General features: G+C 54.1%; 1 protein-coding gene across 6 annotated transcripts in view; it reads left to right on the top strand.

Annotated features, from left to right (window-relative positions):
* The window catches only part of RNF24 (ring finger protein 24), a 32,753-nt gene that overhangs the window by 9,360 nt on the left and 6,297 nt on the right, over nucleotides 1-17,096 (top strand). For 3 of the 6 annotated variants that reach the window (XM_062640126.1, XM_062640123.1, XM_062640124.1), the window contains one exon: nucleotides 11,375-11,524. In XM_062640126.1, the coding sequence (XP_062496110.1) occupies nucleotides 11,382-11,524 (143 nt within the window). In that variant the 5' untranslated portion in view covers nucleotides 11,375-11,381. Of the gene's footprint in view, nucleotides 1-8,388; nucleotides 8,597-9,471; nucleotides 9,698-10,562; nucleotides 10,664-11,374; nucleotides 11,525-17,096 lie in introns of those variants that run through there. The other 3 variants (XM_062640122.1, XM_062640125.1, XM_062640127.1) reach the window with 3 other exon arrangements.

Genomic DNA, 17,096 nt, shown 5'->3' with positions numbered 1-17,096 from the left:
TTCAATGATGCTTCTTGGTGATGCTGCCCGAAAATCCCCACAGGGGTGGGACCTTTCTTTGGGATTCATCTCGACACGGGTTTTCCCCTCAAATGCCAGGGTTTTGGAGGAGATAGGGAAGGGTAGGAATGGGTTGAAGGGATGGATAATGGTGTCTGAGGAGGGGAAAGTGTTGGCTTTATAGACTGGTTCTAAATGGTGCTGGTGCACAGGGCACAGGGTGCCCAGGGAAGCTGTGGCTGCCCCATCCCTGGCAGTGTTCAAGGCCAGGTTGGACACAGGGGCTTGGAGCAAGCTGCTCTAGTGGAAGGTGTCCCTGCCCATGGCAGGGGCTGGGACTGGAGGAGCTTTAAGCTCCCTTCAACCCAAACCATTCCAGGAGTCTATGTATTTAATAACCAGACTCCCTGGAAGTCTCTTTACCTCATAGTCAAACCAAACACGAGGGCTCCCAGCATCAAGTGCTCTCTTGACCTTTAAGCAGACACTCTGCCTCCTCGTTGCTAAGCCACCTCCTTAGTGCCACTCATCTATTTTGCCTTCTAGGAGGGCGATCCAACGCCTGGGAATGTGCAAAGATCTGACACCGAACTATTTCATGCCTGAGGGATGCTTTGGTGCGTTTTAGCTTCGCTGCCTGAGGAAGCCCCAGTAGCTCTGAAGCAGTTGGGAAGCATTCAGCAGGTTTTGGTTGGTCAGCTGCAAGAGAAACACAAGTTTTAAGTAACCTGCTTGGAAGTTGGGTGGGTTTTTAGCAGCAGCACGTCCCTGACTTGGGGTTTTACTGATTTAAGGGCTCAAACTCTGAGAAACCAGAAGGTCAAAGGAGGTGATCCTGCCCCTCTACTCTGCTCTCGTGAGACCTCACCTGGCGCATTGTGTGCAGTTCTGGTGTCCTCAACATAAAAAGGACATGGAACTGTTGGAGCAAGTCCAGAGGAGGCCACGAGGATGATCAGGGACTGGAGCACCTCCTGTATGAAGACAGGCTGAGGAAGTTGGGGCTGTTCAGCCTGGAGAAGAGAAGCTGCGTGGAGACCTCAGAGCAGCCTTCCAGTATCTGAAGGGGGCCTATAGGGATGCTGGGGAGGGACTCTTCATTAGGGACTGTAGTGATAGGACAAGGGGTAACGGGTTCAAACTGAAACAGGGGAAGTTTAGATTGGATATAAGGAGGAAATTCTTTCCTGTGAGGGTGGTGAGGCACTGGAATGGGTTGCCCAGGGAGGTTGTGAATGCTCCATCCCTGTCAGTGTTCAAGGCCAGGTTGGACAGAGCCTTGGGTGCCATGGTTTAGTGTGAGGTGTCCCTGCCCATGGCAGGGGGGTTGGAACTGGATGATCTTAAGGTCCTTTCCAACCCAAACTATTCTGTGATTCTATGAAACCCATCTAAGAAGCCAAGTTCTTGCTGCTGGTGTCTGATGCTGACAGTTCATGTGTGGTTATCATTGCCTCCAGGTTACAGCCCCACAGGGTGCTGTTACCCTTGAGCTTAAGGTCCTTTCCTGTTCTCCATCCCACTAAGGTGAGGCCATGAGTCCAGGGAGAGCATGGAAGAAGGATGGTATCCCATGGGATCACCATTAGTGCTGAGCCCTGTGTGACAGCATAGGAGATGCATACGTTGGGTTCATGCCTATTTATCTCCATCAAGCAGCGAGGTTATAGCACTTGGCTTTGCAATCCGGGAGTGGAAAACTTCCACTTTCCATTTGCAGCTCAATTTTGAGGGGTTTATAATCCTTGCAGCCACCTTTCCTTGTGTGGATCCCACGGGAGTGAAGCCGTTTGTGTCCTGTATCCATATGGCTCCGGGGAGGGCTTTTAGCTGGGTTCTGAAGTGTGGCAAAATCCTCCTGGATTCTGTTAGCAGAGGAAAAGGAGCAATAAAAAGATCCCCCCCCCCAAAAGCCAGTTCTGTTGGAAGCAGGGAAGGGCTGGCAGGCTGCACAGGCTCCTTTTGCTGGAAGGATTAGGAAAAGCAGGCAGTGGCAGTGACGTGGCATTAGTGTGAATTCCCAGCAGGATGAGCTCTGGGTTGGTTTGGCTTTTCCTGAAGGCTGTTTCATGCCCTCAGCATCCTAAAATACAGCCCTTGCAGAGCCGACGTGGGCTTTGGGGGGCAGCTCCTCCCTAGGACTTGCTTGAATGACTCTTTTCCATATCCAGACACTTCTTCTGCATCCCACCACCTCTTCTCCTTAACTTTTACTGCAGAGAGAAACGGTGCCATGGAAAGGGTCTGTGGAGAGAGCATTCCTGAGCGCTGAAATCCAGGATCTGGGAGCAGCCGGCCGCAGCATAAAGAGGAATTCTTCCCTCTCTGGCCTCACGCTGCTTTTCCACCACAAGGCTTTCGAGCCATCTGGATCCCCTTTCAGCTTATGCCCCCAAAAATCCATAGCCTAGCAACCTTATGGAGTGTAAATGAGAGCATTATGCCTCCCTGCATCCCAATTTGCGCTCGCCTCCTCTCCTTGCCTTTACAGGGTGGCAGCTGGGATTCCCAGCGCCGGCAGCAGGATTTTGTAGGGATTATTGATCCCTGGGTGTTGCACTGGTTTTCTTCTTCCCCATTAAAGGAGCTTAGGGAACAGAGGGAGAAGGGTTGCAGGAGGTCAGTTATTCCATCTGCCTCTCAGTATACAAGAGAGGACAAGGCCAGTTGCTCATGGGCTCCGCAGAAAGCCAGTTGCTTTTGTTCAGCCTGGAGATGACTGGATCAAAGTGGGATTTCCCTTTTAGATGTGATGCTTTGGGAGCTCCCATCACTTCCCCCCCCCCCCCAGTTCTCTGTGTCATCACACAGGAATTTATGCATTCCCTGGATAGTTTAACACCAGCCTCTCTGGTCTGGCCCTTCAGCAGCACAGACGGAGTGTTCCTCATGGAGGTTCCAGTTCACTTTCCCCAAGGAACCTGTTTCCTGCAAACAAGGAAATGAAACTGCAAATGAAGGTGGAAGATTATTCCCACTAAACTAGGCAATAGGGCAGTGTGTGGTGGGGAGCTGCCAACCATGCGGTGCTGCCTGACTCCAGCCCTGGCTTTTGCTGCTTTGTTTTGGGTTAATATCATGGAATCATGGAATCAACCGGGTTGGAAAAGCCCTTTCAGATCACCCAGTCCTGCCAAGGCCACCACTGCCCCATGGCACTGAGGCCTCGTCTCCACGCTGTGTGAACACTTGCAGGGATGGTGACTGCAGCCCTGCCCTGGGCAGCCTGTTCCAATGCCTGAGCACCCTCTGGGGAAGGAATTGTTCCTCAGCTCCATCTAAACCTGCCCTGGGGCAGCTTGAGGCCGTTTCCTCTTGTCCCATCCCTTGTTCCTTGGGAGCAGAGCCCAGCCCCTCCTGGCTCCATCCTCCTGTCAGGCACTTGTAGGGAGCCATCAGGTCCCCCCTGAGCCTTCTCTTCTCCACACTGAACCCCCCAGGTCCCTCAGCCCTTCCCCATCACACTTGTGCTCCAGGCCCTGCACCAGCTCCAGTGCCCTTCTCTGGCCCCGCTCCAGCACCTCAATGTCTCTCTTGCAGTGAGGGGCCCAGAACTGAGCACAGGATTCAAGGTGCAGCCTCACCAGTGCCCATCACAAGGGGCACAATCCCTGCCCTGGCCCTGCTGCCGCACTGGTGCTGGTCCAGGCCAGGATGCTGGTGGCTTCTTGGCTGCTTGGGCACAAGCTCATTTACTAACATGCATGTTAGTAAATATTCCAGCACCTGAGCTTTGTGGTTTGGGGATGCTTCTCCAGGGATAGAGGCAGGGATGGATGATGTGGTCCCATCACCCTGACCCCATGCAGGGTACCAGGGGGCTGCTGCCTTCTGCTTCCACCGCTGTGCGTATGATACGGGCTGGAGGCAGGAGAAGGGAGCAGCAGCACATCCTTTCCCACCATATGTTGGGGAGGAAGAGTGAGCTCAGCAAGTCGTGACGTTGGAGCTGCTGCCAGGAAAAGTGGGGGGGAAAGCCCTTAAATATCCCTAGGGTCAAAGGGAAAAAATTCCTCAAGTGTTATTTCATCCCCAAGAAGTGAATAGAGCCCTGCTTGGGCAGCCTGTGTGTGTGTTTCACAGGGAGCAGCTGCCAGCTCCCCTTAAACCCTCCTGAGCAGTGATTTGCATTTCTCCTTCCCGGGATCCAGCAGGACCCAGGCAGGGCTCTCCTCCAAACTCCATCCCCCGTGCTGCAGACGGGACTAAAGGCCCTATTGATCTGCGCTTTGGGGTTGGTTTTCCCTGTTTGTTTTTGCCTTCTTTCCTGGAACTTGCAAAATCAGGCCTGAGCAAACCTGTGGTGGGTGAAAGCCCTTGACTTTACACTGAGCCATGGGAGCTGAGCTGTTTTCTGCATGTTTCGCTGCCAGTGGTCACTAAAACTTTCCCATTTAAAGGTGCTTTTGTGCATTAAGGCCATGGGATCATTGAAATTATCATTTGGGATCATTTAAACTCTCCACAATCCAAACCCCGCACTGACACCGGCACCGGTACCAGTTGTGCTGCCTTGTATTCAGCATAAAGGCTTTGCTGTCCCATTGTCCCAGTGTTCCCCAGCCCAAAGGCAGTGGAGAGGGTTAAGGATCCGTGCTGGGTGTCAGCCAGGGAACACAGCCAGGAAATTTCCGGATTCCAGGACTAAAAAAGCATCGGATTCACTCTCGAGGAGAAGGGATCAAAGGTTTGGAGCGGTTCGTGCTTGGAGGTCACTTTGGAGTCTTTGGTTGTCCGGGCACACAACGGACAAGGAATCTGGAGAGGGGCTTTGGACCAGGGCCTGTAGGGGCAGGCCAAGGGGAATGGCTTGAACCTGCCAGAGGGGAGACTGAGATGAGCTCTTAGGCAGAAGCTCTTCCCTGGGAGGGTGCTGAGGCGCTGGCACAGGGTGCCCAGAGAAGCTGTGGCTGCCCCATCCCTGGCAGTGTTCAAGGCCAGGTTGGACACAGGGGCTTGGAGCAAGCTGCTCTAGTGGAAGGGGTCCCTGCCCGTGGCAGGGGTTGGTGCTGGGTGAGCTTTAAGCTCCCCTCCAACACATCTCAATCCTATTGTCCCAGTTTGGGATGGCAAAGGATCGCTTCCAGCCGGAACCACACTTAGATCTCCCTTTGTTCCATCCCATGTGAAGGCAACGTGGCCATATGGCATCTCAGCATCTCTCAGGTGACACTGATGCTATTCAGGGGCTACCCTGCAGCTGCTTGTGATTTTCCCACTGCTCTGGACCAGCTCCAGAGGTGGAGCTGAAGGAAATTCCTTCCAGCTGCTCCAGGTGGGGCTGTGTTTTCCTTTTGGGGTTCACAAGGGGGAGGGGGGGGGTTGCCCTGGCATTAGGCACCTCTTGTCACTGCTCTTTGCGGCAAATATCCTGCATTATCCCATTAGTCCGAGCCATGCATTAACCTTTATGCTGTGGGTCCGTTGCATGGAAGAATGCTCTGCTGCCCACTACAACTCGGGGTGTTTCAGCAGGCTCTCGTCAGCTGCTCACACTTTAACTTTCAACCCAGTTAATAACCGTTTGGCTTAAACCCGTGTTAAACCCGCTGGGGACTTGCGTAACGCCCTTGAAACTGGAGATGCCGCTCGCACCCGCCTCAAACCTTTCCCATCGATCCCGTGTTTTATCCGGGAGGGTTAACATTGCTTTTTTTTTCCCTTGAGATTCCTGCTTTCCACGAGCCTGCCCGTGTTGGGGTTGGTTGGGTTTTTAAAGCTCGGTGTTACCTGGAGATGGGATGGATTCGCTCGCTTGGGATGCTGTGGGAGATCGCCAGCTCCATCCAGTTTCCCCAGTTAAAGGTTCGCAGGATCAGACTTGAGTTGAAGGGACCTTAAAGCTCATCCAGTTCCAACCCCGTTGCCGTGAGCAGAGACACCTTCCACTAGACCAGGTTTAAAAACCACACAGCAAAGCAGCTGGAAAGAGTCAGTTTGTGGCTTTTAGCCCATCACTGATGCTCATGGCATCACTTGCAGTGGTCCAGCAGCATCCCCTCCTCCCTGCCTCAGTTTGTCTACCTGTGAGAAACGAACTGCTTCCTCTGTCAGTGCCTTTGAGAGCTCCTCAGGAAAGCTCTGGGGCAGAGGTTGGTCTTGTTGGTTAAGTGCTTGCTATGATTACAGCAGGGATTAGTTTGACCTGGTGGTTTGTTTAGGTTTGCCTTAACCACCCAGCTCGCAATCAGAGCGCTGTGAAGCCGGTGAGCTAATGCTGACCTGTAGCACTTCACCTCCTGACTTCCCAGTGGGCCATTAGCCATAACCTGGCTTTTCATTAGGGCTCGTTGTTGTGGAGTCATCGAAGGATTGGGGATGTGCTCAGCCCCACTCGGGTTATTCACTGGAAGGTGTAAAGAAGGAGCTGGGGTCATTCTTGTGGCATTCCCATTCCTGGCTCTTTCCGTGTGCCTGTGTACAGCCCCATTCCCTTTTGATTTTGGAAGCTGTTGTATTGTTAAATAAACACCCACCAGTTCCCTTCATGTAGAATGGGGAAAGCAGGTATTCTCTCCTTTGCTTTAGGTGAAGGGGGTTTTGTTTGATGTATATATGTACATAGTGTATATATGCACTATCGTACACTGGTATATTGCAGTGTCAGAAGGACAAGGAGGGACACAAGAGGGACGTGGAGCTGTTGGAGCGAGGCCAGAGGAGGCCATGGAGATGCTGCGAGGGCTGGAGCAGCTCTGCTCTGGAGCCAGGCTGAGAGAGCTGGGCTGGGGCAGCCTGGACAAGAGAAGGCTCCTGAAGGGGAGACCTGAGAGCAGCTCCAGTGCCTAAAGGGGCTGCAGGAAAGCTGGAGAGAGGCTTGGGACAAGGGCCTGGAGGGACAGGCCAAGGGGAATGGCTTGAACCTGCCAGAGGGGAGACTGAGATGAGCTCTTAGGCAGAAGCTCTTCCCTGGGAGGGTGCTGAGGCGCTGGCACAGGGTGCCCAGAGAAGCTGTGGCTGCCCCATCCCTGGCAGTGTTCAAGGCCAGGTTGGACACAGGGGCTTGGAGCAAGCTGGAACTGGATGAGCTTTCAGGTCCCTTCCACCACAAACCAGGCTGGGGTTCTATGAATACACATATCATAAAGAAATACGCATGTATGTAGACGTATGTACTTTATCTGCACCAGAGCAGCTCTTCTCCAGCCACCCCTTGAGGCTCTCCCAGCACTTCCCTGGTTCAGGGCTGTTTTCTCCCCTCTCATTCCCCAGCTTCATCTTTCTTCAGCAAACTCATTCCTTCTGCTGTGAGTGCTGCTGGTGGCCGGAGCAGTGGTGCTGCCTTCCCAGCCCTCCATGTTCAGGGCTCCTCTCCCCTTGATTTCATGCTCTGTGAGGACACACAGACCCGATGGACCAATGTGCAGGCAGAGAAGAGGGCAGAAACAGGGCACGATGCAGGCACCTGCCCACGTTCCTCACTCATGGCAGGTTCCTTTTATAGAGGAGCAAGTCAGCATCTTCCTGGAACGTGAGGCCAGGCTGAGAGAGCTGGGACTGTTGAGCCTGGGGAAGAGAAGGCCCAGGGAGACCTTGTCACCGTGTTCCAGTAGTTAAAGTGGGGCTACAAAGAAGACAGAGAGTCCCTTTGGACAAGGAGCCCCATGGGAAAGACAAGGGGTGATGGGCACAAGTTGCTCTTGGGGAGATTCCAACTGGACACAGGAGGGAAGATGTTTCACCATGAGAACAAGCATTGGAATCATCTCCCCAGGGAAGTGGTGGCTCCCCAGCGTTGGACACTGTTAAGACTGGGCTGGACAGGGTGCTGGGACATCCAGTGCAGGTGATGCTTTGCCTGGAAAGGTTGGACCAGATGGTGCTTGAGGTCTCTTCCAACCTGGGATTCATGTGAATGCTCCATCCCTGGCAGTGTTCAAGACCAGGTTGGACAAGGCCTTGGGTGCCATGGTTTAGTGTGAGGTGTCCCTGCCCACGGCCAGGAACTGGATGATCTTAAGGCCCTTTCCAACCCTAACTATTCTGTGATTCCCCCCTCGCACTGCAGAGAGGGTCCCATCCACTGGGGAAATCCTTCCTTGGGTGAGTGTTTCTGTGGTACCAACCCCCTTTTCTACAGGCAGCTCATCCCAGTCTCCATCCCAGGGCTGTGGTGGGTGCCCCAGGAGGACCATCTGCAATGCCGTGGCCGTGCAGAGAGCAACAGGGAGGCTTTTGTTCTGCACCAGAAACTTTTCATCCTTCTTTATGGCTCCTTTTTTATTTCTCTTGGCTGTGCTCTCACGAATCTGAAGCAGATTAAAATACAGATCCTCCTCCTCCCCCACTTCCAGAAAGGCCAAAAAAAGCCCAACCCCAAAGCTTGGCTGCTTCAACTCATCCCATTTCACTGGAGTCTGCTCAAGTTAACAGTTTCCTGCATCCTGGGCAGCACAACTGGAGTTTTTCCCCTCTCACATCCATGGGGTTTGCCATAACCCTCCTCGGCAGCATGAGGAAGGGAGGACGTGGACCAGGGTTGCTCTGATATGGGGCAGGTTACTGCACACAAGGCTTGGATGAATCTGGTGTGGGACTCGCTGGACCGGCACCGTGGGGGACAAAAGGGGGCAGAGTGCTGCGGTATGGCTGGCAGGTAGGGATGCATGGCTGCATTTGGGATGTCCTTTGGGGGCAGAATAATAGGTACCACTGGGAGAAGAAAGGAGGATGGGGTGTGTGGGCTGGAGCTTTGTTTCTCTGGATCAGTTGTTTGGTGGGGGTGGGATGGTTTGTAGCTGTGGTCGTGGGGACTGGTGGAAAAGCTGCATGGATCAGTTGGACATGACCATAAGGGGTTTCTCTTGGCTTCATGAGATGCTAAATGCAGCCTGGATCTTCCTTATCCATCGTCTGCTTTTGTGCTTGGTCTTCTGTGGTATCTCCCGGTGCAAGAGCTGGATTGAACCCCCTGCCTTTGGTAGGAAGAGCATCTCCGGTTGCAGGAGTTATAATGGGAAGGAAATCAATAGTCCAGTGCTGGTTGGTTGTGTTGCCTCTTCTCCAAGAATGTTTTCTCCTTCCTTGCACCTGAAGCTTTCCCACATGGAGCATCTCTGACCTTCTCTTGGAGTGGTTGAGGAGCTGGAGCCACCCAAACCTTGCCCAACACCAGTGACCATCAGCCCCAGCGCAGGCAGGGAGAGGCAGAGCCTCATCCTCCAGCCAAAACATCCTCCATGGATGAGTGTGCCAGAGGGGAGAGCCCCTGAACCGTGTCAAATCCCTTTGACCCAGCAGGGCATGGAAACCAAACCCAAGCCTATGAGCTGTGCATTAACCCTGCCAAGAGCTGGGAACAAAGGTTTCGGGGCTGGTTTGGGCTTTTCCTCCTTGATTTGCAAAGCAAACCAGGCTGGGCTGAGCAGAGCAAGCATTGGTGGAGGAGTGTGAGCTGCAGGGTGGTTGCTGGGCTATAAAACCCCATCCTACCAGTGCTGGCAGGGGGCTGTGCCGCGTCTCTGAGCTCCTGTAGCGTATCCCCGTTGAGCCGGGAGCGTCTGAACATGCGTGTTGGTCTCTGGAGGCTTTAATCAAATCCAGGCTTTCCCAGAAATCACCTCCGAACTTCCAGCGAGCCGAGGAATCCGAAAGCAGCCGGAGCGAGGAGGCTTCGGGCTGGGAATTCCGGGCTGGAATGGTGGAGATGCTGCCTTCGGCGAGGGGCGCGAGGAGGGTGCGGGCAAGGGGCTGAAAGGTGAGTGTGTCCCATCAGCAGGGATGTGAGAGATGCAGAGGGGATGGGAGAGGAGAGGAAGGAGCAGAAGGTTCAGCAGAAACAGGGTCTGAAGGGGGAAAGGAGATGCAGGAGGGAGGAGGCTGCTTGGAGCACTGGGGTGCTTGCAGGATGCTTTAGGTTTTGGTGTTGCTCCCCGGTATGGTTTGGGTTTAGAATCATCATGGAATGGGTTGGGTTGGAAGGGAGCTTAAAGCTCAATCCAGTTCCACAGCAGGGACACCTTCCACTAGAGCAGCTTGCTCCAAGCCCCTGTGTCCAAGCTGGCCTTGAACACTGCCAGGGATGGGGCAGCCACAGCTTCTCTGGGCACCCTGTGCCAGCGCCTCAGCACCCTCCTGGTAAAGACTGAAGCAGTGAGGTGCCACCTCCTCACCCCGTGTGCAAGTGGGAGAGGTGCAATTACTGCTCCCTGGAAAACCCCCTGCTCCAGGGGAGGGTTTTGTTATCCCTCAGTAATTGTATTTAGGAAACAGGGCTCAGGCTTCAGGTACTTTCCCTGCTGGTTGGGGAACTTCGGTGCGTGCCCCGTCCAGCCCTGTGCTGTGGGCAGGAAGGAGAACACGAGCCATAGCTCTTGAACTGCCTCTTCCAAGCTGGGGGTGAACTTTCTGCCTGGCCAGGGACGGTTGTGATCGTTCAGGGGTGAATGCTTCAAAGAAGGATCGCAAAAGGAAGGAGTCATGAAGGGAAGGGGGAAAGATGTGCTTGGCTTTGAGTGTTAACGTGGGGAGACAGAGACACCAGGTTGGTTTCTGCCTTACCCCTGAAGAGCACCCTGTGAGGGTGATGGTAACGTATTCACATCCTGCGCAGTGCATCCTAAAAGCCATGAGAGAGGGGATCCATTGCAATCCTTATTCCAGGCAGCTGCTCCTGGTTTAGTTGGGTCTCTCCAAGGGGAGGGAGGGTTTGGTGCGAGCAGTGGTGCGTGGACAGCTCAAATCATTGCATCTCCTTCGGGGCTTTGCTGGGGGGAAGCAGCTTTGGGGTTGGGCTGAGGAATAGAGCTGGAACCTGCAAAAATTCCCTGGAAAAACCCAAACCAAGTCTCTTCTATGGCTCCTGTAATTCCTTGGCAGCGCTGCGGAGTGGATGGGAATGTCGTCGTCGTTCTCTCTGTGTGGAGCGTGTTGAACCCGTGCCGGTTCGTGTCTGTGCTCCATGCTGTGGGAGGGGAGATTTCTATGGAAGGAGGAATCAGTTTGGAAAGCACAGGAAGGGAAAGGAAGGAAAACCTGCTTTGCTGCGAGGTTTTTCTGGCTGCTTCCAGTGTTTCGGTCTAAGTAATGAGGGGCTTGGGGGACACTGGCTGCAGCTGGAGGCAGATCCCCGCCGTCCGTCTGTTGTGGTGTTTAACTTGAAGGATGATGTGTGTAGGGACGAGGGGAAAATAGCTGGAGGAGAAACTCCCAGCGGGAGGAGAAGAATCCCAGCCCTGGCTGATGCAGCCCTGCTTTGTTTTCAGTGGTGTGAGCCCGGAGCTCAGTTTTGGGCACCCCAGGGGGGACGAGCAAGGAGGCAGCGCTGCTCAGTGCCTTCTCCTTCCCCCATGCTCCCTTTAGGGGGACCATTGGTGTCCAAAGGGCATCCCCATGCTGCTAAAGGAGCCTCCTGTCCATGTGTTTTCTCCCGCAGCCTACCCATGAGCTCGGACTTCCAGCATTACAGTTTCAGGATGCCGAACATCGGGTTCCAGAACCTGCCTCTCAACATCTACATCGTGGTTTTCGGCACGGCCATCTTCGTCTTCATCCTCAGTTTGCTCTTCTGTTGCTACTTGATCAGGTAAGGGAGCGTTCCCCAGCTGCATTCAGGAGCTGCCCTGGTTCAGAATGAGCCTGTTGCTCGTCCCTCCATGCCCAAAAGAGGATGGCATCGCCTTGGCTTTCCGTAACGTGCCTTGTGCCAACCTGATGCGATCCCTGAAGTGGTTTAACTTGGCCTCATCACCAGTGGGTTTGCTCAGCCATGTAGTGGGAGAGCAAATGTTTATCCCTAACAGAGCCAGTGTGCACAGTGTGTACACAGTGAGTACTGAAACCCACTTCCCCAGTGCGTCTCAGAGCTCCCAATCACACAGGCAATTCCCTTCTCCACTTTAAAACCAGGATGTATTTGTCTGTAGGGTCCTAAAGGCATGAATATTGAGGGGCTGGAGCGGGGCCAGAGAAGGGCACTGGAGCTGGTGCAGGGCCTGGAGCACAAGTGTGATGGGGAAGGGCTGAGGGACCTGGGGGTTTCAGTGTGGAGAAGAGAAGGCTCAGGGGGGACCTGATGGCTCCCTACAAGTGCCTGACAGGAGGATGGAGCCAGGAGGCGCTGGGCTCTGCTCCCAAGGAACAAGGGATGGGACAAGAGGAACCGGCCTCAAGCTGCCCCAGGGCAGGTTTAGATGGAGCTGAGGAACAATTCCTGCCCCAGAGGGTGCTCAGGCATTGGAACAGGCTGCCCAGGGCAGGGCTGCAGGCACCGTCCCTGCAAGTGTTCACACCCCGTGGAGACGAGGCCTCGGTGCCATGGGGCAGTGGCGCCCTTGGCAGTGCTGGGCAATGGTTGGACTGGGTGAGTTTAAAGGTCTTTCCCAACCCAGTTGATTCCATGACTCTCTGCAAACACAGTCGGCAGCTCAGAAAGGCTGGAAAAGGATGTTTTGTGGTTCCATTTCTGCTTAATGTTTCAACAGGTTGTCCTCTTTAATGAGTAACTCGTGTCCTGTGTGCGTAAGGAATGTTTAATGCCCGTCAGGTTGGTTATGGGACACAAATTGCTCGTTCAACAGCACAGTTTAGAGATTAATGATGCAGGGTTGAGGCGTTAATCTGCACAACGGGGAGCAGGAGGCGGGGGGGTAAAGGTTGATCCCGTTTGGGGCTTGTGTTAATTGGTTTATGGGCCACTGGGGAGGGAATTGGGCCACTGATTGAGAGGAGAAAGTCTTCCTGCTGCAGGGGAGTGGGGAAAAGCACAGTGCCTGGGAACTGTGGCAGCAAGCTGTGCTGATAGCCCTCTTGTAGAAGAGCTTTTCCATCCTCTTTCCACCCCCTTTGGCTTTTCAGATGGCCTCAGCTCCCTGCTAGCCACGCAGCCATCCCATCCCCTCCCTCTGTCCCCAGAACACAGGCGCCTGGTCCCTTGTCCATCACAGAGGAAGAAGGTTTTCGCTAAGGTTTTTTTATCCAGAGGCTTTTGTCCTGCATTTGTAGAGCAGGGAAGCAGGATTTCAGTGTCTCCCTCTGAATATTTGATCGTTTCCATCTATTTTTCAGCTCTGTATGAAGCAAAACCTCATAAAGCTTGCAGGTGAGCCCAAAGCCAGGGTTACCCAGCAGTTATTTGTGCTGCCTGGGCATCAATCCTCCCTTTTGCCTGCAGTTAGGAGTAAGAGAATGGTGTTTGAAGGTGGACACATCTGTCCACCCCAGCAGATAAGGCAGAAGCAGATCAAGGGGTCACCCCAACCAGCTTGGTATCTCCATGCTCGATGTTAGCACAATCTGTGCTGGGATCCTGCATCCACATCCAGTGTTCCCATTATAACTGGGACACCAATGGGAGGGGGATGCATAAGGAGCAGACAAGCGGTGTTCAGAAGGTTCAGGGGTGTGTTTTGCCCAGATGAAGCTTGAATCTACACAGCTCACTTGGCAAATGGAGAGGTGGTTTGGGCTTTGAGGGCGTTCTCCTGGGCACCAGGCCTGGCTGGGTGTGTTCTGCCCCTAAGAAGAAGCAACAAGCGGTCATGTCTGTGGGATCAGGCCAGAAAACCTCACCTGAGTGCTGTGACCTCAATATTGAGACCTCACCTGGAGCATTGTGTGCAGTTCTGGGGTCCTCAACATAAAAAGGACATGGAACTGTTGGAACAAGTCCAGAGGAGGCCACGAGGATGATCAGGGACTGGAGCACCTCCTGTATGAAGACAGGCTGAGGAAGTTGGGGCTGTTCAGCCTGGAGAAGAGAAGGCTGCGTGGAGACCTCAGAGCAGCTTCCAGTATCTGAAGGGGGCCTATAGGGATGGTGGGGAGGGACTCTTCATTAGGGACTGTAGTGATAGGACAAGGGGTAACGGGTTCAAACTGAAACAGGGGAAGTTTAGATTGGATATAAGGAGGAAATTCTTTCCTGTGAGGGTGGTGAGGCACTGGAATGGGTTGCCCAGGGAGGTTGTGAATGCTCCATCCCTGGCAGTGTTCAAGGCCAGGTTGGACAGAGCCTTGAGTGCCATGGTTTAGTGTGAGGTGTCCCTGCCCATGGCAGGGGGTTGGAACTGGATGTTCTTAAGGTCCATTCCAACCCTAACTGTTCTGTGATTCTATGATTCTGTGAACCTTTACATTTAGCAGTGGGAGGCTTGTTGTAAGAGAGAGGGTGAGTAACCGGTGGAGCAAGCCAGCAAGGGAAGTGGCAAGTGCTCTGTCTCCTCATGTCTTTAAATGAAGACAGAGGGGCCTTGCTGGATGAGACGCTTTGGCTCCTGTTACTGAGGAGCTATTTAACGCGCTGTGATAGATGGGAGGTTGGATTAGATCATCTCACGAGCCCTTTATAGCACTTAACTCGAGAGGGACTTCATGAATTGCTCTGCAAACCCCTGCCCCCTGCTCTGCTATTGGCAAAACAGAGCCAAAGCAGCAGCCTCCAGCCCTTGTTTTGAAGGGGGTTTGCTGTGCCATGGGATTACCTGTGCTGGTGGCTCCACCTTGACAGTGCTCAAGGCCAGGTTGGATGGGTCTTGGTCCCATTGGACCAAGGGGAAGGTGGCCCTGCCCATTGCAGGGGGTTGGAACTGGAGGAGGTTTAAGGTCCCTTCCAACCCAAACCATTCTGTGATGCTATGATCTGTTTGGCAAACAACAAGTGGAGCTCATGGCACCATCCCCTGGGCCCTGGTTCTCATCGCCTGCGTGGGATCAGAGCATCCCATGCTCCCTCCTCGCACCCCCAGCTGGAGTGTGCAAGAACCAGCATCTGGTGTATTTACCTCTTTATCACAGAGCTGATGGCATTAAATAAAGGGTGTATCCGGGGAGGAGAGCACTTTGCTTCACAGCCACGTCCATAGAGAGTGCACTGCCCACTCGGATGGGAGGAAAGGTGATGGTTTTAATCCGGTTGGATCAAAATGGAATCCAGTAGGAATTGCAGCCAAAAGCAAAGCAAAGATCATCGCTGTCTGTGCAGTCCAGGTGGATCTTGAGCTCTTCTGCTGCTGGAAACCGCTCTGGTACAAAGCACAGGTCCTGTCCTCGTGCTCCCATCTCTGCCTGGAAAAGTTAACGGGAAAAAGGGGAGAAAGAGGAGCGGAAGTGCTGCAGGTGGCTGTTTGTGTCTGATCTCTGCTGGGGACAGGGGCTGTCCAGCCTGGAGAAGAGAAGGCTGCGTGGAGACCTCATAGCAGCTTCCAGTGTCTGAAGGGGGCTGCAAGGATGCTGGAGAGGGACTCTTCATTAGGGACTGCAGTGACAGGACAAGGGGTGATGGGTTCAAACTGAAACAGGGGAAGTTCAGGTTGGAGATAAGGCAGAAGCTCTTCCCTGTGAGGGTGCTGAGGCGCTGGCACAGGGTGCCCAGAGAAGCTGTGGCTGCCCCATCCCTGGCAGTGCTCAAGGCCAGGTTGGACACAGGGGCTTGGAGCAAGCTGCTCTAGTGGAAGGGGTCCCTGCCTGTGGCAGGGGTTGGAGCTGGAGGAGCTTTAAGGTCCCTTCCAACACAAACCAGGCTGGGATTCGATGAAACAAGCAGATCCTGGAGGTAAACCTGCCAAAGGGTTTCCTCCAGTTTATTCCTGTAGCTGTTCGCTTGATTTGGAGTCACTCAGGTAAGTGAGGTGCTCCCTTTCCTGTGGGAAGCATGGAAAGCTTGGGAAGAGAGCACAGACCCCACGGAAGGCCGTTACTGCATTCGTGGATGGGTGACGGTGCTCGTACACACGCAGTCTCCAGCCCTGCGCTGGTTTCTACGCCGCTGTGTGGTCCCTTATCTAAACCCGCATCTGCCAGACATTCCTCTGGAGTCACAGCTCCTGACACGAGATGGATGGAGCCCCGTGTCCAGCAGGGAATAACGCCTGCCAGCATCCGGGGTCTCATTACAACAGCTGTGTAAGGTCCAACTGGGATCCGACTGCCCCCGGATCCTGACTTGGGAAGGGGAGCATGGAAGGGCAGACGGAGCTCACACACTTCAGGACCAGATGTGCTCGTGCCCTTCCCCATAACCTTCAGGGAGGGGGTGATTTTGGCACATTCTCCCTGTGTACCTTGATCCCGTGGCATCCGAGCTGCATGGATCCGCGTCCAGATGCCACCACCACCACGTCTTGGCCTTGTTCTACACAACACATTCCCTCTGCTGGCTTTGCCTGTGATGCTCAGTGCTCCATAGGGCAGATTCCTTTTCCCATGCCGGCAGAGTTTCCCCCCTCCTATGCAGCCTCCAGCCCTGCAGCCTGCTTTGCCCCATCTGTCTTTCATAACCAGTTTCCCAGCCGCCGGCATCCCTGCGGATCGGGCTGGTTTCAGCCTGTTTGCTCCATTGTTCCTGCATCTTCTGCTCCCGTTGCTGCTCGGGGGCACTGGTGGAGGGATCCTGACCCCACTTTCATCCCCGGCTCTGCAGGCAGGTTCCCTGCCAGGCGGCAGCACTGGAGGAGCAGGGATGGCTCCCTGTGGAATGGGAGGCTCAGGAGCTGATTTATTGCATCTCTCTCGCAGTCCTTCCTCAACTTTGAAGGTCCAGGACCTTTTATGGGGGTGTTTGTGAGCACAAAAGGGATGTATTTTACATCCTGTTTTTTATGTAGCACCCACTGCAGCCTTGTGGGAGCTGGAAGCCTCGGAGAGCTCTGGGTGAAACAGGCAGGGGTTGAGCCAGCCCTGGAATAGCTTTTTGGGAAGTGAAACTACAGGCAAGGGAGTTTCCCAGCTGAAACCCCACTGGAGATGGGGACGACGCTGCTCTGGTTGTCCAAGCGCCGCAGACACTCGGGGACATCTGATGGAAAGCCCTTTGTGAGACTGCAGAGCACTTCACTAAATGGCACATCTTGAAATGAGGAGCAGTGTTAGGTGGGGGGTTTAAAGTGCTGATTTGAGGAGGATCAGCTTCTCCAGCCAGAGCGATCCGCCGGGATGTGGGAACTGGGCTGCTGTTGGGAGGGATGTTTTATTGATCATGGGATGACATGGGTTGGGTGGGAAGGGAGCTTAAAGTTCATCCAGCTCCAGCCCTTGCCACGGGCAGGGACCCCTTCCACTAGAGCAGCTTGCTCCAAGCCCCTGTGTCCAACCTGGCCTTGAACACTGCCAGGGATGGGGCAGCCACAGCTTCTCTGGGCACCCTGTGCCAGCGCCTCAGC

This window comes from Pezoporus occidentalis, unplaced genomic scaffold, assembly GCF_034315485.1.
Source record: "Pezoporus occidentalis ecotype Australia unplaced genomic scaffold, CSIRO_AGI_Poc_V1 ctg63, whole genome shotgun sequence".
NCBI classification, from domain to species: Eukaryota; Metazoa; Chordata; class Aves; order Psittaciformes; family Psittacidae; genus Pezoporus; species Pezoporus occidentalis.
Note: the sequence above shows the minus strand (reverse complement) of the source record. Positions and strands in the feature narration are given on the sequence as shown.